Here is a 25,709-nt window from a genome sequence, read left to right on the forward strand (position 1 = left end):
CTCCCCTGGCAGAGCTTAAGACCATATTATTTACTTGCTGGGGTGACTGATAGTCCTGCTCAGATGTATGTGTGAGAAGACAAGACACTGATGGCAAAATGACATGGGTAACAACATATGGCTTGTCAGCATATCTTGTTAAAATATATCATATCTTTTGCAACATTAAATATGTAATATGGTATCAACATTAAATATGTATTATGGTATAAAAAAAATTTAGTGGAGATTACCTGAAAATTCATTAGATAAGTCTTTATTTGTCTTTTCTGAAAATGTGAGTTAGTCATTGAAAAAATAAGTGAGAAAATACTATTAATTTATTCTCATAGACTAATACAAATAATTCCATCAAACCTGTGTCATATTTGAGAGAAAGAAGAATTATTGCTTAAAACACTATTCTTGGGATAGATGCTGGACTTTGTTTATACAGCATCTCTGTTGTGTTGGATAGCAAAGACGACGTTTTGAAAAGACATGCTTGACTTTCATCTGAGACAAAAAAAATTATCTTTGAGTGTAGAAGCAGTCTTGTGTCTGGTTGAGTAGACATGACTGATTCACTTAGAGGAGGCTGCGTAAGGAAAGCATCTCTAGCCATAGCTCATTTTGACCTCAGAGTGAGGTTGAGTTTGACCAGCAAGGTGGAGAAAATAGCACTGAATCGAAAGGTGTGATATTCAAACACACTTAATGTGTGGAATTCATGGACATAGAAGATACTAAGGTACAACTATTGGTTGTCAGGTTATGAAGCTCAACTAAGTCACTAAAAAAAGAAAGCCAATTGATGTAAAATATTTGGATTCTTTTTAAGATTACATGTTTGTTTTGCTTTTCAGCTTCTCTTTTGAAAGGATTGAAACATGCAAACATTGTGCTGCTTCATGACATCATTCACACCAAGGAAACCTTGACACTTGTGTTTGAATATGTGGTGAGTAAAGTAACTATATATTCTGGATATGGTCCAGAGTGTATTGAATTTGATGGAAATGCTCTCTTTATCATCAGTGATCTATGAATCAGGCCAAAATAACCTTTACTTTCTTCAGGAGAGTGGTGGCTATAGGAGATGATGCTTTGTAGCAGAGTGGGCTAAATGTGGAAAGCTAGGCTAAACCAGATTCAGAGATGGAGAAGTGACTACTAGGGCTTTTGAAGGACCTTATACTGCTGAATTGACTTTTCAAACTGGTACCTTACTCTGCTTCTTAGTCATAGTTTGTCTATTGGAGCTTTTTCTTTACTAATGTGATCCGGTAACTTTAAAATACGTGAGGATATGTAGGGAAGAGGAACAGGACTAATGCTTAACAGGTAGTTCCTTCATGAAAAGCATGTATCAAGTTTAAGTGGCTTTTCTTGTGACTGGCTTGTGCAGAGTGTCTTTTTATAAGCAATCTCAGTAAAAAGCAAAGTCTGAATTTGGGCTTTTTTATTTTGTCATGACTAATGTTTTAGCTACTAATTAAAACTTCAATTTACATAGTATGCAGTCTAAGGATTTAATTGTGTTCAGAGTATTACTTTCCAAAGTATTGGCCTTGGCCTTCTAATTAATCTTTTCAGTTTTTCTAAGACAAACATATGGCATTTATGTAGAATTACTTCAGCATTTAACTGTGGAATTATGCAATGTACTATCATAATTAACCTCCCAGTTTTCACAGATGGGTCCAAGAACATGTAATTTAAAAGAAACAAATGAGTTTAGAGATGGCTAGATTTTCAGTGTCATATCTATTATTTTGCTGTAGTCTGTAAGACACTGCATTTATAAAGTACAGTGCTTACTAGCTTTAGTCTTAGTACGTCTCTGCTTAAGACAAGTGGAATTGTTTTGTGTGTTTCTTGGGAGGAGGCCTTAATTTTGACATGATAATGCACACAGAATCACAACATCTTGTCTGGAGAAGCTCTTCATCCTGCCTATGTACATAAGAGTGCTACAGTGTAATGGTGTGGGTATTCAGCTACAGCAGCCTGCAGAGTGTTTGCATACAGTACATATTTTTTTACCTTAGGTATTGGAATATTCATAAAAATATAAATCCTTGAAATTAGTGATTCTTCTGTTCCTTATACACTGAATTAGCATAGGAAAAGCCTTGATATTTAATTTTATGTAATGGTCAGTGTAGACTTATTTGCATGTCTTTACGTGAATACATTTTGCAGTCCTTTTATCAGCAGCTGTATTTAGCTGTATTCAGCAGAACTGATTGAGAAATGAGATGTATAGAATATGTTTCTCCCAGAAATAGATGGTTTTACCTATTATAATAATGTCGAATTTCTGGGTTTTACTTTTTGCTTGTTATACTAATGTCAGATTTCTGGATTTTATATCCAGTAGGGTTGTTTACAGACTCTGGCTCGCAGTCATGTGTAATATGGTGCTGTCCATGATTAAGTATGGACACAAACTAAGCTTCATGCAGTGGCACCTTCTTCTGGATTCACTTAGCTGTTTGTTTTTCAACAAGGTGCTATTGGGATCAACCCTGCTGGTGGTTGCCCCTTTTTATTTCCCATGGTGTTTCATAGCTATTGAGACCGTTCTAGGATCTCATTTAGTACCGGTTTCTTGAACTAATCCAAGTAATATTTTAGTATTTTGGCTTGTGGGCAATCTCTCAAGGTGGTGCTCAGGAAGAAAGGGAAGGGTACTTTGTTCTCTTCAAACACCCTGAAGACTGTATGATAATGACATTGTAACATGCTCCTGTGTCTTGAGATGACAGAATTGCTTAACAGAAGTCTGTTTTCATTGTTAGGTAATGTAAAGTTGTAGTCTGATCAAATAGGTAATGCTATCTGATAATACCCACGTAACCTGAATTGAATTCTTGTGGGAGTGCATGATACAGGTTTTAATTGCACTATCACAATGACCTCTTTTGTTCCTTTTGTTAAAAAGCTTCCATTCAGTGCGTAATATGAATGTGTAGAGGTAAAAATTACAGTTGCCCATTTAAATGTACAAATTTTGGCTTGTTGACTATGCAATCTAGCACATAATTGGTGTTACTGAGCTCTATATCTGTAATGTCTGGTTTGTTGTTATTTTAACACCTGGATGTGGTTTAGCTCAATCATGTGAGTAATTTGCACTGAAATAAGTAAAAATATTCGTGTGATTAAAATTACATGGTGGTTTACGTTTCTGAATTATTGAAGCTGTCATAGTTTGAAATTGGCCCCCCTTGAGAGTTCGAGGGGCTCAGAGGTGATTGGGTGCCAGGGCAGTGTTCCCTGGAGAGCCACTCACCACCCATGTTGTTCACTTCTGCTCAAAATCATATATCACAGCACCGGAAACAATTGGCAATGCAGTCTTGGTTGTTTTGCTGTTGGTGTCTGCTGCGTGTAGGTGGACAAGGCCAGGGGGTGACTGGGCTCCCTCTCTTCCCCTCCAGGGGGGAGAGGGGAGCCCTGTGACCCCCCCAGCTCAGCCTTTGGTTAGAATTAGAGTCAGAATTTGGAGTGTGTGCTGTGAAGGAAGAGATCCACAGCACCTGAGGTAAGAGAAGAGAGGCAGGCTTTGCAGCCAAGCCTTCTTCCCCCTCCTTTTCTGCAGTGAAGCTGTAGAGGGGGGCTTTTCTTTCCCTCCACTGTGAGTGGAGGAAGGGCTCAGAGTTGGAGCTGAGCCAGGAGACTGGGCCGTGGAGGTAGGCCCCGGCGCTCGGGAGGAGTCCCAGGAGAAATTGGAGTTGAGCCAAGAGCTCAAGAGTTGCCTGCCGAAGCTGACCGGGGGCAGCTGAGAACTGATGTGGAGGAATGAAGATTCCAGGATGTGGATGCTTGATAAGCTACACTGCAGCAGCCTATGAACCAAGGTGGGACACCGAGAGGGAGAGATCACCAGCAGCAGGAGAGCAAAGACTCAAAGCTATCTTCTCGGACTTCATGAGGAGGAGAGACTACAACAAACAACTGCTGGAACTTGGTGAGGAGGGAGTGTTCAGGAGCCCAGAACACTCCCACAGCAAAAGACTGTGTTACACATCAGCCTTAAAGGCTGCTCCTGGACTAAAGTTAAAGGAGGGGCTTGAAAGGACTGACTGATAGTAATGTAATATATATATATATATAGTTGCCTTTAGTTTTTATAGTATTTATTTGTGTAAATAAAATGTATATACTTTCCCCTTCCCCTACAGAAGCCTCTGGCCTGAAAGTCTCTCTCCGGTGTTAGGATAAATTGTTGAGAAGGGGTGGGGGAAGCCTAAAAATTGGATTTTAGATTTCTAAATGTGGCTCAAACTGCTACAGAAGCCTAACAAACCTAAAACGGGTTGAATTTGATTTATTTCATAAAGTGACATCATGGAATTGATACACTATTGCCACTGATCACTATTGACCATTTCAAACATAAAAAACAGCTGAGTGAGATGTCATGATTAAATTAGGAACAAACCGTTAGTGACCTGAGAGTTCTCAGAAAATGGAAACTTTGGGTTGCTAGATCTGTGACGATTCCATTTGGAAAATAATACTGGTGAAACATCTGAGGTTATCAGAGGTATTTGGTTTCAGCATTGACCCTGAAAGAGTAGAATGAAATTTAATTTCATGTAGCACCTTTCATTGCAGAATACATTGCAGTTGTAAGTTAAAACCTGAAAGCAGAATAGCCTCTGAAAGAAAACCGGGCAGTGATTAAATTCTCTGTGTACCTCAAATTAGATTTTTTTTTTAATATGAAAGTCTGTCAGAAGAAAATATGAAAGATTTTTTTATCTTTAACCTTGGTGGTCTGCAGAACCAAGAAAACTGAGTCTTTAAAAACTCTATCTGACAGTTGAAGATCAGGAGAAGTTCTTTCTCCATATAAGAGTTTTGGTGGTGAATGTGGAGCTGTACATTTCTGTGGAAGAAGAGGAAGGGAGCTTACTCCTTTTGAATGAAAGAACTTAGTTGAGAACAGTTTAGTATATACAGTACCTTGTTAGTAAGGCATAATTTCTTTGTGTTCTTTCTTAACTCTTACATCAGCATATTGCGAAGGGAGCTTAGAGATCAGTTTTATCAATGGATGACTGAGAGCCATTGCTTGTTTCCTGGGGAGTTTTGAGAATAAGCTGCTTGGAATTTTCTCTATAAAACCTGAAGGGCTGATAGTCTTTCATGTATAAATGGTACAGAAAATGGTTTCTGTATAGTTAGCTGGGTTATCCTAAACAAGACCTGAAAACAAAATGTGAAGTTTTGGCACACTTTGCATATAGTGTCTGAGCCTGTGAAGACTTCCAAAGAAAAAGGTCAGTTCACTTCACAGTTCAGTGGAGCAGTATGACTGTTCACATGAGTTTTGTTCCCTTCCTTGCTGGGCTCGTTTAGGTGTTAGTTGAGACGATGTTATGGGTACGCTGGCTTTAGTGCAGGTGTCACTGATATGGTAAGCTTTGCCCAAGGAGGTGATAAGTTTTACAGGTGAGATCTCAGACATATTGAGAGATCTCTGAAGATGGTTTCACATCTGTTTGTTCTAAAATGATCATTAGCTGCTATCGTTTGTTGCTTCAGTTGTTTATTTAAAAGGAAGATGACTGTATTTAGAAACATTTAATTGCTGAAAGGCAATCCTAAGCAATACATGTTGCTACAGTCTCTGCAGAATGATAATGAGGTTTTTAGTGTTATGCATAATTATATAAGTATATTATTATCAAAAAATGAACCAGCAGCCTATTCCTGGCATGTAAAAGTGAGCTTGTATAGCAATGCTTTACCTCATGCTTTCAGTGTTTATGAACTACATTTGAAACAAGAACAGATACAATTTGAAGTATGAGCTATGAGTAATATTATTTCTGCCTCTACAGTGAAAAAGCTCCAGACTAATCTAATAATGTAATTAAACCCAAGAATTTTCAATTACCTTGCCTATTTTCATCTGTGTGTATGTTTTTGCTTCTTAAAAATTGCTTTCCATTAAAGAAGAAAGTTTAATTCTCATTGCTTCATTACAGCAGCTAAAATAGGTTGTTATACAATGAGTTTACTTAATAAAGTTCATTAGTTACATTGCCCTTCCATTGCCCTTCCATTTCCTGTAAGAAAAAAATAGGTGTGAGTTTCTTATTTTAATGCTTTTTGGAAATTGAGATATATGCTGTTTATCAGACAAAAAAAGCACATTATTTTCATGGATGAGAGAGTAGGGAAAACCAGTTGTGTTTCAGAACTGTTTTTGAGCTCTGATCACTAGGATCATTCACCTAGAGGAAATTAGGAAATCTAGCCACAAGAAGGAAGGAGGAGTCTTCTAATCCTTGACTGAGAGTGGAACTTATTTGGAGCCTGCATTATGTTATTTTGGTGTGAAAGTGAAATGAGGGGGGATTTTCTTCCCATTTGAGAAGGTGCTTGTCCAACTCCAGTAAGCAAGGACAGACAGCTAGTAAAGCTCTGCAACAAGCCAGATACCTCCTGCCACCTCTTGGCAAACACGCTTGCTTGTCCACTCTGGGAAGAGGCAGAGTCATTGAGGGCTCCCAGCATGGGAGCAGTTGAATTTCGTAGTTTCTGTTTACCTTGACCAGGGAAGGTGCTGTTCCCCTGTTGGTTTAATCCTAGCCTCATGCCCCAGGTTTGCCCCAAGTTGTCTCGCTTTAATCACAGTCAAAAAGGTGACAGGGCAAAGCTTAGAGTAAACAGAAAGGAAATGCCCTACTACTGAGAGGAGGCAGTAAGGGAATACTGCCCTTGGGAAAGCCTTGTTTTTCAAGTTTTAATGAGCAGATCAGAGAGAGGAGCTGTTGATGTCCAGGTATAGGTTGAAAATGCAAAGAGAATCAGCTTTGGGAGGTAGGGATTCAAATGGGATTTCAGGAGGAAATTACTTGGTGCTTTGCCGAGAGGTTAAGACTGTGCCAGACATGGGAATCAGCAGGAAAGAAGGAACGAAAAGTTATATTTAAATTTAAATAAAAATACTCATTCTAGGCTCAGAAGTTTACATGTGCCTCGCAGGAGGGGGAAAGATGACTCAGTTTGCCTCATCATCCTGACTTTGCAGGACCTCTCAGAAGTTTGTAGACTTCATACGAAGGGCACGTGCTAATGATGTGTTAATGAGATTAATCAAGATTTACAATCCAACAGACTGGGAGGCTGTGTGTATCTGAATGTCTATTTTTTGTGCAATTTAAGGTTTTTTATAATATTACCAAATATGGGTTAGATTTGCAGTATGCTGTGCATACAATAGATGCTATTTAATAATTGGTATCTATTACTTATTCTTATTTTTATTAACAAATGTATTCAGTGTAAATATTTACAAAAACAAAACAAAACAAAAATAACACCCACAACAAAATCAAAGCATAAAAAATATCTAGAGTTGAGCTGATGGATGCAACACTGGAAATCACATGAGATATTCTATCTACTGACAGATCTCAATTAGTTTCTTTTCCTAAATTACAGATAAAAATGTCAAACGTGATTGTAGTAGGATGCATATGCAGAGTAGATATGCCAGTGATGACACTCCACTTGGTACAGGTAAGGCCACCATCCTAAATGGTAAATTTGTACACACAAAGAAGAGATGAATCAGCTGGAGACCTGAGGGGGAAAAAGACAAGAATGAGTAAACATTGAGAATGAAGGCTACTAAGGAAAAGTCAAAGTAAGTAGGGCTCTTAAGAGTTAGGGGAAAAAAAAGGATGAGATGTTTACAACCTTTAAATATAGAGAAAGTCAGTGACCTATTTCTGTGTGAATGGTAGAGAGGATAAAATAAGAAAGTCTGAAATAGCAGTCAGGAAGAGAAAGATTAAACTCTAGGAATGCCTCTTTCATGGTAACAACAAGAAAGCACTAAAGAAACTACTATGGGGGGGATAGTTTCTCTGTTTCTGTCAGTTTTTAAGAGCGGTTTAGGCAAATAATCAACAGAATTATATGTCATTGATAGTAGATATAGGTAAGATTATGTTTTTGAGATCCTTCCTATGTGTATCTTTTTGCATTATAATTTTCATCAGTTAAATATGAACACTTTAAATCTTTCAGTGAAGTTAATATGCTGTTGCTTTTCTGTATCAGGAATTGAAAAAATAAATCAGTTTATTTTACTACATTAAACAAAACTAAAAAAATTCCAGTTGTAGAGGTTTTTTTGTTTGGTTGGATTTTTTTTTGTTCGGTTGGGTTTTTTTTGTTTGTTTGTTTTGGTTTGGTTTTTTTTAATGATTTTTTCTATGTTATAGGTTTCTGGACAGCTCTACTGTTGGTAGTTCTGGTGGTATCCCACACATTCCTTGTCTTTCAATTTCAGTAATAAACTGGCATTCTCCAAGTCCCTCTGGGGTGAGAGCTGACAGTATCTGAACTTGCACTAGAGACTGTCCAGTCTAATTAAAGTTGTTTTTTATTAGGCTCTTTAATAATACGGGTTGTAACTATTATTTAATGTCTTTTAAAATGTGGAGCTCTGATTTATTCAGTGCAGGTTGAAAAAACAAACAAACCAACAAAACATCAACCCAAAACTTGGCTGTTTGGAGAGTGATGATTACCATAACTCTAAATCTTTAAAATAGATTTTTCCTTTCTGAACCAGCAGTATGTAGCTTTGTACTGATTTAATCATATTGATAAAAAATACATCTATGAAATCTCTAAAAACAGAAACTTGGGGGGAGCAAAATAATAGTAGTAAAAATCCTGGTCAGACTGAGTAAATCAATAGTTGCAGATATCTTTATACTATGTTTATAGTTTTGTGATATAAAAAATAATTAAGGGATGGTGAAAAGGAGGAATCAGGTATCAAGACTGAGTAATAAACAGAGCCACTTCTTGAAAGTTAAAAACCCCTATTCTTGTTTTACTACTTTGTGTAAAGAGAATCTAATCCATGGAAGTATCATTTTTTCTAGTGTGTCTTGCAGTCTGAACTGCAATTTTCCCTATAAAATTTTTATTAATCTTGCAATCATGCATGGACAGTTAGGATTAGGATGCATGACACGAAAAAGTCACTCAGCCAGGGTGAAGAGAGGTCTATGTAGGATGTGGAAGCTTTTAAAGGAAGTATTTACACTTGTCTTTTCCTGCGCTGAAGATGGCCTGTTTTTTTTGTCCCTCACACCAGCATAGCAAAGGCTCTTCTGCCAGCTGGGCTTGTGTAGACCTGCCTGTACTATCCAGTCAGTCCCGTGCCGATATCAGCATGGATACTTGACTTAGTGTGGCTGTATGTGGATTGTCAGCCTCGCTGCCATATATGTGTTCTGCTTACGTGGTCCTGGAGCAAGTACTTTCATCATGAGCTTATGGGTATCTGCCATGCTCTTATAACAAGAAACTTTTCTGTATCTTCAGATTTTGTTTGTTTGTTATATGTGGATACAGCGGATGTAATGTTCAGTGCTGTGGAAGCTCAATGACTTAGCAAATTAAAGAAAAAGTGCACATGCAACATGTGTTACAGCTTGCAAAAATTGTCCCAACCCTGTTGATTTTGGGGTCTATAAGTCCATCACAGTTAGCACAAGCTAACTAAATTTGATGCTAGGTTTTGATCATACTAAACAGGAATTCCTACTGATTTTTGCAATGTCATTCTTTAGTTAAAATAATTTCGCTAAATTAAGTGTGTTTTATCTCCTTAGCCTGATTTACTAAGAACACAAAGCTGATAGAATTACTAAGGTGGCCAGAGAATAAGAAGGAAAATAAACTAGCATCTTTAGAAAGTTATATTTTGTTGAAGATCTCTTAGTTCATTCAGCAATTCTTTCCTCAGCTGTGTGTGTCTCACTTGTCTGTAAGGGACCAGATTGTTCTTTGTGAAACGAACAGAGACTTTGTATCCATAAATAAATTTGTCTTTTCTAATAACAGCCAAAAATCAGACAACTGTGCATTCCTTTTTCTCTCTGGGATTTTCAGGTAGGTTTCTATCTGTATTAAGAACTCCCCCACTGCCCAGCCTCTTTTTCTATATAGTATTGTTCATGTATTTTGAAGTATATTTATCTTTGTTGACAGTGTGAGAGAAATCCAAGGCACTAGAAACATCTGTTAGCTAAATTGTTTTCATTAAAGGTGTCTTGTGGGGCAGTTTTTTCTTTCTTGAATCCTTATTATATATCTTTCCCCTGCTGCTCAGCCCAGCTGGTGCTGTTGCCTGCTGCTGTTCTGCTGGAAGTTGCTTAGGTATCACCCAGAGATAGCTTGCTTGCAGGGTATTTTTTGTTAGCATGGCTAACATTGTGTCATCTCATAGAGGGAAAAGATTGAATTATAGAAAGCCACAGAAATACATGAAAATGAGAGTATATGACACTTTTGAAAATACCAGCCACATGAAATGAGTTTAAAGTGTGGCACAGTAATCTGCAGAGCACTTAGGTTGGAGGATATGTGCCATTTAAATGGAATTAACTTTTCTTTGTTCTCATGTCACTTCAAATATTCCAACTGCCTGTGCTTTTATTGGTAAATTATATTATCAGTTTAAGAATTTGTTGGTGACAAAAGGGAAAGTATATTTGTCAGGAAAGCTGCTAGGGCATAAATAATGTGTGCTCTCCTTTGAACAGAGAGGAATGGCTCACAACAGCCTTGCTGCCTCAGTGGAGCAGCACAATCTGTCTGCTGCATGATGGCATTGCCGGTAGCCAAATACTCCCGTTTTTGTTTTAATGGAAAGGTTCTTTCACGTTGCTGGTTTTACATGATGGAAATGCAGTTGGAAGTGCTTCCTGTTCCACTCGCAAGCCCCGGGCTCTCCGTGCATTTTGGCTTCAAAAATGACAGCTGAAACCAATTAGGCAGTATTATGGGATGGCTAAGTCACATAGAAATTTATCATGACTGAGGAAGAAGAGGGAAAGAGAATATATTGCATGGGAAGTAGAAGTGACTAATTTAATTAGAAGAGAATGAGAATTGCGTTATTATTTTGGAGAAGGCTGGCAAAGTAGAGCTCATTTCATGTCACTGGCTGTGCCTTTGAAAGGAAACATCCTGCCCTTTGTCTGAACAGGTTTGTGTTTGGTATCAGAGTCTCTGATTTCTGAGCAAGATAGCTGAGCAACGTAGTTGGAAAGTGAAGCATTGAGCATATCTGAGGACCTTTGTAGCTTGTGGTTTACTCATCTATTCATAATTAGAATTCCTTCTTCAAAGGGAGAAGGGAAGAGTCTGCACCATCAACAATTGTCTTTTTTTTTCTCTGTTTGCATACTCTCCCTTTTCCAGAAGTAGGATGCAATGTATATAAACCTTGCTTCAGCTGTATAAATATCAGTCAGAATTCTTTTCCCTTCAGCAGATGCTTATACGCAGTATGCTCACAAACATAAGCACAAATGTCTACTAACATAAACCAGAGTCTTGCTGAATAAAAATGACCTTCATATAATTATACACTGACACAAGTTTAAATCAAAACCCCAATTCATCAATTCATTTCTTCATGTAAGTCTGGAGACAGTATTTCATGAGGTAAATGAAACATTTGTGGTATTGTCACAGTTGATGGTGTGGGGAAGAAATGAGTGAAAAACATTATAAAAGAAGTCTGAGCAAGTGCACATTTCCTTTTTTTTTTTTTTTTTTTTTTTGCTATCACTCACACTTGATTTGGTTAATCGTTGTACAACTTTCTTGATTTTTATTTAGACTATGAGCAGTTGTGTTGGATAAGTAGCTTAATCTCTCCCTCATTTTCATGTACCTGTGGGAGCTGTGATACTTGTTTCCATCACAGGGAGGAAAATATTTGTAATTCATTGAAGTTTGGGTCAAAAATGGGCATTGGCTGATGTGCTTCTACATTTAGTTTGGAAAGAGGAGAATGGCTGAATTAGCATAGCTGAGCATGAGTTTTCTATTCCCTGTTCTAGGAAGCATTGTACAGCCTCTAGTCTAACAAGAAAATTGTGCCATCTATTCCAGGAAGGGTCAGGGGTTTCTTAATGGAAGTCTAGTTGCTTGAGATGTGCACTGAGGAAAGGGTTTGTGTTTTAACACGCTGAGGTAAACAAAGGTAACAAAAAGGCTGGACAGGGCCTTCTCAAGGAGGTGTAGCTGTGTGTGCCAGAGCCCTGAAGTCAAGGCACAACCCTGGAGCAATGATCTTTTGGCACAATTTAGTGAAATACAATTATTTGAAGAAAAAAGATGCCAAAGTCTGCCTCAGGTTGCCTATATTTATTTTTAATTTCAGCCAAAATGGCCAAGATATCTTAAACCTGTATCTGGAGGACCCTTATAAATATTCAAACCTTACAGCATGGACTTGGAATTTAGGGAATGGGTAGCCTTTGTGCTGTGGGTAGCATTTAGCTATTATTTTGCAAATTGCCTGAAATTTGGGCAAGAGATAAGCTTCAGATAAATTGTAAATTGTACTTAAGGACTATGTCTTTGAAATTCTTCCTCTTCTCTCAAAGACTTGGCTTTAGTCTTTCACTTCAGATACTGTAGATTGATTTCCTGGAGGAAGTGAAATTGTTTCTGGGAGAGCCAGTAGTGGGAGGAGAGATGAAATTGTTCACTCAAAGCGTAACACATTTTGCACAGAACATTGTTTTGTTAGTGAGGTGGCAAAGTCAAGCTCTTAAAATTAGAGAACAGCAAGATAAACACGGCCTGTGCAATCTCCTTTGGTCGTCCTTGTGGAAGAACCTGTTGTGCAGCTCTGTAGCAGATTGTGTGGTGAAGGCATGTGGGGTTTGTTGAACTTTTCTCATTTTTTTGTGCATGTTGGAACTAGGGTGTCTTCTGAGGTTCCTGCATCATTCAAAGTATTGTTTCAAGATAAGGCCGATAATAACTGCAATGGAAAACTGGGTTCCATCCCTGCTGTACTGGGAATTGTCATCACCATCAGAAATTGCTGCCATTGTAATTCAGATGTGAAAAATTTCTGCTATTCGTCATGAGATTTCTAGTCTCCTTTGCAAAAGCACTGCACATTCATAGCTGTGACTGAAGTCAGTGTTGCAGAGTAGTCAAGACAAGGCTCTCAGACAGGCATGAGAAGGACACAATGATTATGTGGATGATTATGATTAGATTTATTGCTAATATGTATCTAAATATTGCCAATTCGTTTTACACTCTCAGGCCAGTGTGCACCAAAGTCAATAACAACATCTTAGCTCTCCATCTCTGGAATGTGAGAATCCAGAGAGTTCCTTCTGCAATACCAATCTGGTTTTCTTAGCTGAGGACAAGCCACATTTTAAAAGCTATCATAATGTACATTTATTGGGGAAGCAAATAAAAGGCTGGATAAACTGGTGGAGTGTGAAGAGCCGGAATTAACGGGATTTTGAATTTAAGCTAAAATATACCATGTTCTGTCAGCATGGTATTACTTTGGTGATTAATGTGTGTTGAGGATTAACAGTATGGCTGATAGAGTTGTTAAGAGCTAGCTCAAAGAAGAATTGGTTTAGCCAGGTCCACCCGGGATCAAAATGTGTGTGACAGATGCTTGTAATCATTTGGGAGTCTCTGTACTGCATTCCCAGTATATTCTACTTCCCTGTGAGGTGTCCTCACCCTCTGAGACAGTGGAGAATGGACTGTAGAAGGTGTATTGCTTGGTTTGTGTCTTGTCTTTGTACCTTATTTCAGCATAGTTTCATATTCTTGGCAATAGGTAGTTGTATCTTGAATTTTCCTTTAGGGTATATATTTTATTAGATCACGGTGGTAACCATAGCAAAGTCTCCAGTGTCACAGTGTGGCATGCTGTATTTGCAGCCACTGTTCCACTTGGGAAAGCATGTTGTCTTCTACCTAGAAATACAGCATGATGAAAAAGACTCCATTCATCTATACAGTACCAATTTCATGGAATACCATTAGAAAACTGCTTTTATACAGTTTGCTCTTTGTTTTCTTTTCTAATGCTTTCCTGAAACTTGCATTCATGTAGTTTTCTTCAATGTCAGTGGTGCACACAAGCACTGGAGCAGACACTTGCCTGCCAAAAGGGAAAACAGGTTTAGAAAGAGCTGTCTCCGCAGTGCTGTCAATTTTCCTGGCTATACTAATGTTTAATTCAACGTGCATTTAGTCCCTACCTTGGGAAAAGAAAAGCAGCTGATGCTGCCTTTGCTCTACTGCTACCTTCTTTTTCTTAAAATGAGAAACAACGTAGTCTAACATTTTAAGTTGCTTTCACAATTGGTACCATAGTGTTTAGTTACTTTTATAAGAAGGACTCTAACTTAGTTTTATGAGACCAAATACTTGAAAGTTTGAACAGAAAAGACTTTTAATTCCTGTTTTTTGTCTGAATGAAGATTTGGTAGAGATTTCTCTATGTCTGTAGTGTGTCTGTAGGGCAAAAAATAAATGCCAAAAGACTGCAGCACAATTGACTCTCTAAGTTTTCCAGGATTCAGAGGAAATTGCTGCTTACGCTGAATTTTAAGTGGATGCATGCAATCCGTTTTGGAAGGTTTTGATACAGAACGTTATATCAGGCTCCCAGTTGCCTTGATCCTTGGGGTTGGAAGAAGAAGTTAATGATGCATAACACAAACATGATCGTCATTGATGTTTCTGTATGGAGAAAAGGCATACAAATAGTAACTGAAATATAAGTGTAAAAAAATGGGGTTATCCTGACCATTTATCACAAGCACATTGGAAATAAAAAAGGTGACTTATTTCTGTTCCTGGTGATATGACTGAATAGGATGAAAAGCTTTTGGTGAATATAAAGGTGCAGCTGGTGGGGCTGGCATGATGGGGCTTCGGGGATGGGACTTTGAGAACTAGTATTGCTTTTGTCTTCCTTTGATCTGGTTTCTGTCGGCTGACCAGTTGCAGATTATAGAAATCAGTAAAAGGTGAAGGAAGCAGTAAGCTTCCCACCTATCAAGTTGTCTGTCTCTCACAAAGGCTGAAAGACTGAACTTGCATTCCTTCAGCCAGCCCATGCAGTGCTCAGGGGCCATGCTGGGTGTATCTGAGGATGGGACAGCATCCTGGTCACCCCAACAGGCTTTCTAAATGGAAATTTCAGGCTTTTCTTTAAACTTCTTTGAGCACTGCAGGTGCTACCAGTATTCAAAGATTTGTATTTAGGTTAAAGAAGAGAACATATTTTTCCAACAGTCTTGTATTTGTCTTCAATAACAGTTAAACCATTAAAATGAGGGTAATCCTCTGAGCTTCTTATTTGACACTAGCCATTACTGTAGTAATGTGTTTCAGCTGATGTTTTGCCAGAGGCAGATTCTTGTGCTGGGGTTAGTACTCAAAACTTGTTAATTTATTCAAACAAATGACAAGGTTAACAGATGACTCTGTTTTGTTGGTCATATAGTAAAAGAAGACCAAAGCCAGCAATGCGAGGATGCATACTGAAGGATGACTGGTCCATTTTTGGCATGGTTCATTGATACAGTCCCAGAAAACTAACTGGGAGAATAGAAGAGGAATATGTACCTGAAATGGCTAAAGATTTACAGAAATGATGAATAAGTCTTTAAACTTAACAGAGTCTTTATGCAAAATGAAGTTCAGTGGAAGTAACTATTCACTGGTAGAGATGTAGTTTTAAATTTTCTTTCTAAATGCATTCACCGAAGTGTGAACTATAAATTGAAGAATTGCTTACTGTAGCCTGTGTTTTGGAAGAAGCTCTATTGTGTTGTGTTTAGTGTGCTTTGACTGTTTGAGTGTGCCCTTATGATACCCTCACTGTTCATTTTGAGATTCAAGCAATTTCCTGCAGTCAGGGCACTTGCTGTCTTGGAGCTATATAAGAATTCCTGAAAGTAGTTGTGCTAGTGCACAACCTAATCATACAGTGCATCTTATGTCATTGCAATGTTCATTCTACATATACGGTAGGTTTTTGTAGTTTGCGACTTCAGAAGAGAAGATTATGCATAATAGTTGTGACTAGAACGAATTTTGTGTCTTGGGTGTGAAATTTCCCATGTATCCATATAACTTTGCAAAAGAGAACTAAAGAATGCCTCCCATTTTGGGAAATGTTGCACAGAAAAACCATTCTGCTTTGTGGAAGGCAGTTTTTGTCCAAAACTCTCACCTTGAAAACTGATTATATTTAGCTGGGCTGTTCCATGTATGAGGCAGGTATTGCCAAGCAGCTTTTCAAGGAATGTTGGATGATTTTTACCAGATGTGTTCAGAACCCAGATGTGGAAGGCAGAGTCTGTCTCTGTGTCTTTGCTGGTTAATCTAGTGCATATTTTTGCTTTGTTTATTCCAAACATAGTTTCAGAAGCTGAGTTGTGCAAACAAATCAGAGATGCAACATGCCACTTGACTGAAACCATGCTGCTGAAGTGAAGAAATGTAAGAGAAGAATTCAGAGAAAGTAGTGTTTCCGTAGTGGGAGCAATAAATATTTATTTATTAAAAATAACATTAATCTATACATTGCAAGCCTGCTTTTTTTCCTGAAGAGATTTTATGCAATGTTTGCAGGGAATATAGGTAACTATATTCACTGTGAAGTGAAAACTTGTGTTTTGATTCTTCAGTAGAGCTGTTTCCTGAAGTATCTGTAATTAATGTAATTAATGGCTGTACATGTCCATCATATGTGCTTCTTTTTGAACTGGAAAGTATCATTCAGTACTCTGATATGCAGTGCCTTTCAGCTTTATTTTCTAAACCCTTAAGCCATTCTTAATCTAGAATCACTATAAAATTAAGTTTAAAATGCAATGTTTTAATGTGAACAATTAGAGTTGCGTGTGAGATTCTCCCTTCAGGCTCTTCCTCTTCCCTCTAGATGCTACCTTTGTGGTGTTGATGCTGATACTGTCCTTGCAAGGTTTAAAATGATACTAAAATGCAGGTAATTAATTTACCATATATAGGATGTTAGAAAAAAATATGAATTTGCATTTATTTAATATTAATATCAGTCAAGTTACCAAGGCTGTTAATTAAAATTAGTGTAAGGGTACAAGTGTGTGTTTGCACATGTGTGACTGAAAAAAATCTCCTTATTTTCCCTTTGTTCTGTCCACTCCTAAATTGAGGGTTATTTATTGCTGCAGTCATACGGATATTAATACACTTTTCTCCATCTGACTTTCTTTTAGCACACTGATTTATGTCAGTACATGGACAAACACCCTGGAGGGCTTCATCCAGAGAATGTGAAGGTAAGAGTCAAAAAGAGCACACATTCAAGGCAAAAACAGTAACAGTGTAAAATGTCATGTCAATTGTTTAATAGAAACTCATATATTTACTCATATATTTTATATATGAGTAAATGCTATTAACAGTGTTGATAATTCCTCCCCTCCATTCGAATATTTGCCCTTAAGACAAGACAATACTGCCCTTAAACCTCACAGTAAACGTGCTTTATGATGTCAGTGCTAGATCTTTAGTGAGGTAAGTCAGCGTAGGTTCACCAAGTTTGAGGGAACTGTAATGAATGCTATCAGCTGAATGTACTGATTTTTATATGAGCAGATAAAATATTCCCCAATCTTTTTGCTCACTTTGATGAAGCATTTTAATAGCTGATCTCACTTTGGAGTTTTTTTCTTTCTAAGGTAGATACTTGGAATCATCATGCAAGAAAGAGGAGGTTTAATAGCAGGATTTAATGGAAGTATAGATGGGTAGAGACTTGATCGAGTTACTTTTTGGGAAGCCAGCCAAATGATTTTAGCATTAAATGGAAGCCAACCAGACATGCAGAATGTGTCGTGTGTATATAGATCACTCAGATGATATTTGTTACAACTGTCTTGCACTTCAACGTCAGTCCCATTGTTGTTCTACTTTGGAAGTGTTTAAATCTTTACTTGTCATACTGAGAGCTTTATTCCAGTATTTAACTTCTTGAAATTTAGAAGTTCATGATAAAAAATAACTCTCTCTTTTCTGGAAAACTCAGAAGGCCTGTTTGGTTTAAGGAAAGAAAATGTTTTAAAAAGAGGAAGGATTTTTTTTTTCTGCAATAGCTGATCATTGTTGCACATCATCTGGTTTTACAGGGTAGTTTCATGACTTTTCTATGTTCTTTGACTGAAAAGTGTCACCTACAACATGTGAATGTAGATGAGAACAACTGCTATCTAACAAATTTAAGGAAAATTCTTTCTTACTGCATATATTTGGCCAAACTAAAAAAAAAAAATGTTCTTTTTGAAAATGCATGTTGTGTTTGCTGCAAGATAGCATCCTTGTAATGTCTGACTGTCACTCAGACATTTTGCTAGTGTGAACAGGGAAAGCCCATGGGTCTTCTCCCACTGCCAGCTTCACAGTGCCTCTGTGTGTGGCACTTTTACATTCGTCTCTCTGAGGTTTGGTATAAGTGAAGACTGGCTTTGAAGGTTCTTTGTGCTCCTTCAGATTTGCAAGGCTGCAGTGCTGTATAGTTGGAGGTCTGATATGCAGTAGTCATTGTAGCTGTAATTGTTCACTGCTAAAAAGACATTATAATTGTACTTTCATTTGATATTATCAGGGCCCAGTGAGCTTGTCTTTGAGGAGGGAGGATGGGCATAGGCAGATAGTTGGGCTTGCTAATGTATCAATCCTCTAAATCCTGAGATACCTGTCTTTTAAAACAGTAGCCACAGAGGGAACAGATTTTGCTGCATGTATTCCCGTCTTTTTTACTGCATGACTGTCTTTACTGTCTAACAACAGTGCTCAGCAACACTTCCAAAGCTTATAGACACATTAGAAATATTTTTTTGAGTAAGCACATGTAGAGTCCTGAGGTACTGCTAGTTCAAATTTTTTAAAGTCCAAATGGATTTTTAATAAAAGGAAACTAAAGGGGGGGGGGGGGAAGTGAAAAAAAAATTTGGAAGTTGGAGCAGATGAAACTACTCTTCTACCATGAGGAAACTCTTTTAACAGATCTTTTTCTCTTCAATAATATTAATGAAAATCAGTTGTATATATTTAGAGGACTCTCTTGCCAGGCCAGCAGCAAAGGCTAGTGTTAATTTACACAGTAATTAAAACTTGGCATGATGATTTGAACTCCTACCAATTTAAAACTGAATCAGCCAGCTTGAGGTTTTCAGTGAATACCTGCTCTCAAAGCTGAGTGAAAAATAGTCCAAGACTAGGCTGTCAGGACAAGAACCCAGTCATGTGTGTTAAAAACTCCCAGACCTTCACAAGCATGCCAAACTAAAAGCTTGCACTACTCTTTTCTTACAGAGGAAGTAAGATGGTTACTTCATAATATCTTAATGCTTTGTTGTACTGTACTCAGCTTGTCGATTTATGTAATTGTGGTTCTGAGACTTTGCCACCTATGTTGGTTTTAGCTTCTGGACAAAGTTGTCTATTTGGAGCTACAGCTGATTTTTAAGGGTTGAGCTGAGCCATGTTAATTAGCCTTCTCTCCCTGCCAGCCCCTTCTTGCTAGAGGTCCTTCAGGAATTTCACTTTTAGTCAGAGTTTTGGACAGTGTTTGTTCAGAATCAGTGGTTGTGTGATCCCTAAATCCATTTTAAAAACTTCCAGTTGAGCAATTATATTCCAGTAGCAATAAATTAGTCTCAGCTCTCTGGGGCTAACCTGTGGGATTAAGCCCATTAATGCTCTCCCAGTATGACAAAAGACCCCCTGCCTTTTAATTTTGTTCTTGAGGAAAGTATTGCCTGCTGATAGATATTCCTTTCTGGCTTGTTGCCAGTTATTATAAACACAAAACCACATAATCAAACACCTTTCATTATCAAAAGAATATATGAGGTAGTTCCTGTAAAACAGTACTTTATATGAAGGCAGAAAAACCCCCATTATTTAATTACGTTTTGTTTTCTATGAGACATCTCCAGCCTAATTATATTTCTGAATTTTCTCTGTATTTACAAGCTAAAGACAATGCTTGTTCCCTCAGGCTTACTTTTAAATGAAGAATTGTAAATAGAATAAAAATCCAAATTACTTTGACGGACACACATATTTCTGTCCCCTCGGGTGTTGTGTTTGACATTGCCTTTCTTTGTGGTTTCAAATAGGCTATTTGCTGTCACTTAAATATTTTAAATAAAGACTAAGCAGGGTATTATAAGTATGTGGAAGTAGAAACAAGAATGTCTCAATTGGCAGTTGTAGAAGTCTTGGGACGGTATGTTTAGGCAAATAAAACAATATTGCTTCCCAAAGTGTTAGGTTTAGCGTTTTTAATGGTATGTGTGTATTGACACATAATGATTTAAGAATTTTATGATTCATGCATGGAGGTGCAAGTCTTACAAATAACATCAGGCTTTAAACCCTTCAAAGATTTTTGTGTGAAGGTGAGATGTGGTTTTAAAAATATCTGTCCCTGAGAACTTTAAACCAAGTATCCTTGGTAAACACAATTGTTTACATCTTTGGTAACTAACAAGCTTGCATGTCTACCATTTATTTATAACTATATATTAATATACTTTGTACAGTGTTATAGTTAGAGATGATGAGAAAAAAGGTAATCAGTTAACAAGTTCTTGTGTAGTAGGCAGGGCCTCATCTTCTCTTGTCTGATTTTGAAGATATCTTCCTCAGTTTTTCCAGAACTGAAGGCACACAATAAATATTAAATACATGGCCCCACATATAATTATATTTCCTTTGGAAGCTACTGCTGCAGCCTTGTACGTGATTGGACATATGAGTTGATTTGTAAGTGTACTGTTTGGCACTTGCCAAGCTGCAAAATGTGCTGTGGCAAACTGAGGTACAAGATTTGCTACTGACTCTCCTTGTGCTGTTTCTGCTGGCCTGGACTACTGAAATCTATACTCCTGGCTTTCTTTCCTACAGCCATTCCAACCTTTAGAGATAGTCCAGGCTCAGCTGAAGCATCTGGATTACCTCCTAGAGCAGGAACTCTAGTGGGTTATAACAAGTAACTGCCTCTACCAGTGATATTTTTTTTATTATGATTTTCATTCTGATTTATGTCCCTTAAGTATCTTTTTTGTGCATTTCAGCATGTCCTGTGAAAATGTAACTGTTCTTAACTTCTTCTAACCTTTGAAATATCATCTTTATTATAACCGTGTCTTTTACTCCATATTATTACGTTCCTGGTAATGCACATAAATTGCTCTTTATATCTTGATGCATTTATTTTATAGCTGAGTTTGTTTACTGTAGCTCCTGTTACTGGTGGAATAAATGGAGCAGAGGCTTGCATCTGTCATGCCTGCATGGCCTGTTTGCATCCCTGCCTTAAAAATAAATCTATTAATGAAAGCTGATTTGCTTCTTAATTAGTGATGCTGCCTTGAAATAGCTGTAGTCTTTGAGAAAAGCATCCTCATATTTTTCTCTCTTTTTTTTTCTTCTACTTTCAGTGTTAGAGGTAATATTGATTTGTGCGAGCATTTGGCAGAAAAACCCCCCTCTTTGACAAAATAAAAAGGCACTTGCCTGTGACCTACTGTTCCTTAATTCATGCAACACCAGCCTGAATGACAATGGATTGTCAACCAGACAAAAAAAGGTCTCTGTCTCTTAATCATTCTCAGAACCTTTTACTTCAGGCGACTTGGAAGGCTCCTGTAGTCTACTGTGACCAGAGGGGGGACGGAACTTCCAGTTTGTTCTTATTCTGTCTAATATTGCTGCACTGATTTGTTCTTCTCCCTGGGCACCTTTTCTCTTCCTAGGGCCAAACAGTGATAAGAAATAGACAGACCCTCTTGTTGAGCTTTGCATCAGAAAACAGGAATATTCAGCCTTCTCCCAGGAGCCTTCAAGAATTCAGCTCTTACCCATCTCAATTTTGAGCCTTCCTTGCTCCTAGGAAGCAGGACACAGCAGTTTTCTATGCATAATGGATGGATAGTTTTGAAGGAAAACCTCAACCAACTAAACCCTACCCCTACCACAACCTTTTAAAATGTGTTTTATCGCTGTCATACTGAGTCAGGGTATGTGGCAAAGTGTGGATTGGAATTTGGGTATTGAGCTTGCTAGGGCAGCCAAATAATCTCTGTAAAATATGCTTAAATTTCAGCAAAAAACTATAATTAGTTTGTCTTAAAACTTTTAAAAAATGGTTTAAAAGAAATGTAATTGATAGGAATTAATGAAACATAATGGGATGCTGCAGCATTTTTCTGTGCTAAATGCTCAAGAAGAGGTTGGTCAACTTTATAGCAATTATATAGTTAAAAAAATAATAGTAAAACCCCCAAATCATATATGATAAAAATATTGGATTTATTAAGCTAAGGATTTAATGCTGGTCTCCAGCACATTAGATTGAAAATGTTGTAATACAGTGAATGTTATTTGCTATTGCCAGAAATCTCTGACATTTAATCACTTATGGTATTCATGTATTCCTCTCTGTACTGCAGTACTATGAATATTGTCCTTAACTAATGGTTGCAGTTTTTAAAATGGAATATGTTTTTGACAGATGAGTAATTTTGGCATTCAATGACTATTATGAAAATTAATAATTTGAGTCAAAGCCATAGGGTAGTTGTCATCTGATATCTTCTGTAAACATAAATATTTATCATTGAACTGATTACAGCTTTAGAATAATCTGAAGCACAAAGGGTAGGGAAGCTTCCAGAACATGAAAGGATTAGGCAGTTTCTGCATCCCATCCATATGAGGCTTTACTGCACTTGAAGTGCAGCTGCTTGAACTTTGGCAGTAGCAGAGCATTGTGTACTGCCTCTTGCTGAGCTGTAGCTCCATTTATTTTTAGTAAGGTACAAACCCATATCCTTGTTGGTAAAGCATAGTATCCAAAAAGTATGATAAAAATGCTTTAGGTTTTAGCTAGAGTTGTGTTAATGATGTAGGCCTCCCTGGCCTGCTTCTGTTTGCTTTCCATCGTGTGATAGTATAAATATCTGTGGTGTGCACAAATATTTGTGTTCCCCTTTTTTGTGGGAGACATACGTTGGATGACACGGCCAGTCCTGGCATCCATATATGTCAAATACCTGATTACATGACGTAGGGGAAGCTGTGGTGTGTGAGCACCTGTGTGTAACTAGAGGTATCTGACCAAAAAGTAGACTGCCATAGACTTGGATGCAGAGGAAGTGGGCAGTGAAACCATGAGAATAGATCCAGCTGTAATGTATTTTCATGTCACTGACTCATTGGGGTTTAAGAAAAGTCTTTTACTCTGAGGTGAATACCTGCTGTGGTGGTCCTTTTAATTTTATCAGTTGTTACTGGAAGCAAATTAACTAATTTCATTCTTTTGAAATCTTTCCCTTGCTCACTGAAATTAGTGATGCTGCTGATGTGTAGTTGAATTAAAAATATATTTCAGCAGATATGCTAAGTAAGAAGCAACGCTGTTTAATGTGCTTGAGAAGTTGCTATTTTTCATTCCTCATCCAGTGAACAAGCAGGTGTGCAGCAGACAGAATAATGTTATGCCAAATTAAGGTCGTCTTTTACACATGGCATTGAGAATTGATTATTTAAATTAGACTTTTTAGTTATCAGACACTAAATATGGCATCAGCATTTCACTCTATGTCAGTCTTGTCACTTAAAGTAATGATTTGATAATATGCACAACTGTGAACAGTAAATGCAGAATCTTTATCAGCATTCATGCTAGAAGAATGTAATTTTCATAAATGTGCTTGTAATTTATTTTCTGTATGATCTGCGTGGTTCATATGGCAAAACTCATGAAAATGTTATAGGGAGGAAGAGAACACTTTAAAATCTTTAAAACTGGTGAGCCAACAATTGCCAATCTGACCTTGTTCGGGGAAATGAACTGGTGAAAGGTAGAAAAGGAGAGTTAATTGAATTTATTTTTATTTTTTTTTATTCAGAAGAAAAAAACCTGAGTCTTACACTTATTGAACATTAGCAGATGACTATAACTGATCGTAAGGGAGTGTCTTTATACTCAGTTAATTAAGCACACCTTCCTCATTTCAGATGACTGTAGTAGTATCCAGAGGGGACAAAAAATGATTAAAAGACCATCAAAGAGAATAGAAGTTAGCAAATTAACACATTCCATCTCTTTCCTTTGCAATTCTGCTGCAAGTAAGTGAAAAAATCTGTACATATTTTCTTAAAGTAGTGATGCGATGTGATGTGCATTCCCAGTGGCTGTATCCTATGCATTTCTGCATCTTTGGTAAGACTCTTGTGTAAGGAATACAGGAGCAAGTTAGAAACCTTTATAAATGTATTTTGGAGTGAATTATTTTAGAATTCTTTTGGAGGGAATTCAATTGATTCCAGGGAGGTCAGATAGGAGAACCTTTTAGTGAGATAAAGCTTATCTCAGTAAATCATGGTAATCCTGCTGCTTCAAATAGCTAATATTTTTTTATTCAAATAGGACCCTTTATTCTTAGGGATGCAAATTCATCTCAGGTCACCACTTTGTTCCTGGAATTCCTTCTTCTGACAATTTAAGCAACAGAGTCTACAAAGCTTTGACCTAAAAAGTTCAGTATTTCCCCAGGACATTGTTAGAAGGGAAAAGTTGGATTTTATCTCGTGGTTATTATCCTGGTTGGGAAAAGGGGAAAGAATAGCAAACCAAGAGTGATAAAAAAGATTGTGCTTGATGAGCTTTTGACATGCTAGCACAAGTCACAGAGGGTCATTTTTCATTGCTTCTGTGATAATACGTATTACCAGGTAGTTTTTTCTTTTGTTAGTGGTTTAAAACAGGTCAATCTAAAACTCCCAGACAATCTAGTAAACCCAAACGTAACTGAGCATTGTGTTTGGTTGTGTTTATTTCCAAGGCTATGAGGTACTTGAGGGATTTATTACCTCCTTTTGCCTTTGTACATAGCCAACAATTCACAGAAGCCTGTAATATCCTCTGGATGATAGGGAGTACACTGATTGCAAGCATGAGAAGGGATGTCCCAAGTTGGGTTTCTTTTACTGGCATTTTTGGATTTGACGGCCTATAAAGACTGAATATGATTTGATTGATGCTGAATACACATTGGGGAATTCAGATGATTACATGATACCCAGACAGTGGGGTTTGGTACTTAGAGCAAGCAGGAGCATTTGTGTTCCCGGTGGTGAGTGATAATAAAGCTTCTATGGTATTGTGCATTATTTTTCAAAAGTAACTATGCTAATGGAATGGTATGAGCTTGCTAAAGGAATGACACGTTAATTCAATCTTGCTTTCAACTTTCTCCTGAAATGCTGTTAACTCCTGGTCTAGGTTAGATCAGCCCAACTTGCAGTCTTTTGCTTCACAGAGGGCAGAACCAAGATTTTTAAGTATTTTCTGTAGACTTAAAAGTTCTATGTTGCTTTCTACGTTTGTATCTAGGGCCTGGTCCTTTATTACCACAATACAACATGTATTAAGGGAGCTCAAATGCAGGAAATAGGTCAGAAATCCCTCTGTACCATCAGGGAAAGATTTAAAAAAGCCCTCCATAGGCCTCATTATTATGTCCTCTTAGCCAGCATCCTTCCTGTCATTGGGGTTCTTGATGCCTCAGGAGAGACTATGTGGAAATGGTACATTTTCTGGAGACTCTCCCTAGGCATGTTGTGAATTTCTGCTTTTCACTTACCCCAGTGTCCTTTGCCAGAAACTCTCTACCATCTCTGGGAATGGAAAGCAAGTACATGGAGTCATCTGAGCACTTTACATGGATCACCTGTACATGAATGTCCCCCTTTATCATTAGACTCTTAAGAGCTTTCTGAACCTAAGTCAGAAAGTGTTAGCTCCCATCAGTCCCACCCTTTTG

General features: G+C 37.6%; 1 protein-coding gene across 3 annotated transcripts in view; it reads left to right on the plus strand.

Annotated features, from left to right (window-relative positions):
* The window catches only part of CDK14 (cyclin dependent kinase 14), a 314,193-nt gene that overhangs the window by 134,032 nt on the left and 154,452 nt on the right, over nt 1-25,709 (plus strand). For all 3 annotated transcript variants that reach the window (XM_027749121.2, XM_027749124.2, XM_027749122.2), the window contains 2 exons: nt 846-940; nt 17,088-17,150. In XM_027749121.2, the coding sequence (XP_027604922.1) occupies nt 846-940; nt 17,088-17,150 (158 nt within the window). The remainder of the gene's footprint in view (nt 1-845; nt 941-17,087; nt 17,151-25,709) is intronic.

This window comes from Pipra filicauda, unplaced genomic scaffold (assembly GCF_003945595.2).
Source record: "Pipra filicauda isolate LSUMZ 115617 unplaced genomic scaffold, ASM394559v2 scaffold105_size2325265_pilon, whole genome shotgun sequence".
NCBI classification, from domain to species: domain Eukaryota; kingdom Metazoa; phylum Chordata; class Aves; order Passeriformes; family Pipridae; genus Pipra; species Pipra filicauda.